The sequence below is a fragment of the Sprattus sprattus genome, assembly GCF_963457725.1.
Source record: "Sprattus sprattus genome assembly, chromosome: 14".
In the NCBI taxonomy this organism is placed as follows: domain Eukaryota; kingdom Metazoa; phylum Chordata; class Actinopteri; order Clupeiformes; family Clupeidae; genus Sprattus; species Sprattus sprattus.
Window position 1 is genome coordinate 22,424,848 of NC_137912.1, and position 1,652 is coordinate 22,426,499.

The 1,652-nt window shown below is 47.2% G+C and overlaps 1 protein-coding gene across 10 annotated transcripts in view; it reads left to right on the forward strand.

Moving 5' to 3' along the window:
- Positions 1 to 1,145: 1,145 nt before the first annotated feature.
- The window catches only part of celf2 (cugbp, Elav-like family member 2), a 175,956-nt gene continuing 175,449 nt past the window's right edge, over positions 1,146 to 1,652 (forward strand). For all 10 annotated transcript variants that reach the window (XM_080851196.1, XM_080851203.1, XM_080851204.1 and 7 more), the window contains exon 1: positions 1,146 to 1,296. In XM_080851196.1, coding sequence (XP_080707322.1) covers positions 1,244 to 1,296 — 53 coding nt within the window. In that variant the 5' untranslated portion in view covers positions 1,146 to 1,243. The remainder of the gene's footprint in view (positions 1,297 to 1,652) is intronic.

The following is a 1,652-nucleotide window of genomic DNA, read 5'->3' on the forward strand; positions in this document are numbered from 1 at the left end:
TCAGTTTCACTCCACATCTGTCAGTCACCCCGTGCAGAAAGGAGGAAGAGAAAGCACACGTGTCATCAACAGGAAGTGGTTGTGTGTCAGACAGGAAATGGGTTGCGCCAGATAGGGGCTTCTCACTGTATTTTTCAGTTGGCTCTTCCTGAAACTTAGGGCCATCAACTCATCGTCACCAACTTAGGGCCGGGCATCAGTTATGTAGTCTTCTGGTTTAGATCCATGTGAGGCATAAAATCTACATACGAAATTACATCTGCTGTCAATTCGGCAAAGCTCAGGAATATTTTCCACTCCGACTCAAAAACTGCAATTATGTTCAATGTACAGTATTCTCCTTATAAGCAGTGCATAAATGAAGTCATAACTGAATCTTGTGTGTAGACTCCCAGCGGTGTGCTCTGTAAACGCTTGCATAGAATGACAGCCTGAAAGACGAGTTTGAATGGTACTTTTATTGCCCGGAGTGCCATTTGCGATGAAAATGTTCCAGCTATGCAAGAAACTGTCAATTTGACTCGGTGTCATTGCATCTCTTACTTACATTGGCCGTGAAAGTGGCGGAAAGCAAATAATTCATGTTTTATTGCTCGGTGTAAACATATTGCCTTGTAAATATAACGGGAAAACGGAGTGGATTCATTCGCTGCCAAGTAAAAGTTGTCATAAAATATAACACCGTCCAAGGTGGCAAAATGTAGAAGGTCTCCGGTGAGGTTATTACAATTAGATTGAATGTCAGCTCTCTCACAGACAAAGACTTGTTACAAATTCTCTGGAATAAAGAAAAACAAGTCGGGAGAAAAGATGGTGAAAAGACAGGTGTTCATTAAGAAGGGATTCCGCCACCCGCGGGGCAAGGAATAAAGTGAGATTTTGCTTTCAAAACGATACATTTTCGATAATTTGGAGGAGATTATAGACAGCTTTCAGGAGGCACCGAGCTCGCTTCTATGAGTGAAGCCGTCAGGAGAGAGAGAAAGAGAGAGTGAGGGGAAGAGAGCGAAAGAGAGAGAGAGCGGAGAGGAGCGGAGCGGCACAGCGCAGAATTGATTCGGGGGGCGGAGGGAGCGCGATGACAAGGGTTTATCACACACATAGCCAACTAGAGCGAGTCGCATCGAAGCGCGTTTGTCATTCGCACACGGAGTGCAGCTCTTCTCTTGCTTCTTCTTATTGTGTTTTGTGTCCGAACCAGAAGCCCAGGCGCGCCGCTACAAGCCCCCTCCACTACTTAACAATGGTTTCTATCATTTCAGACCTGGATCCCCTCAAAAGCTGGAACGTTTTAAGGTAAGCGACGCGCCCGTTTCTGCTCGTCTCTTAGACCGCTGTGAACAGGATGTGTTTTTTTGGCAAGAGCATGGGGTTGGTTGGGAACCGTGTCGGGGGTGTTGTGGGAGGGCATCGGGGAAGAGGGCTTGTCGCCTGCTCGGCTGGGTGTTGGAGTGGCTTTCGAAGTGCGGCGTGGTTCCCGTTACCGCTCGCAAAAAGGCGACGCGAGCAGCTGTGTTCTGTTAGGAGGCGTTGGTACTGTGTGAGCTTCTATTTCGGTTAAACCAGATGGTGTGTGCGCGTGTGTGTAAGTGTGACTTTTTAGACTTCTCCTTTTTTTTGTCATGTGTCTGACGTATGGGAGCTTCACTTCG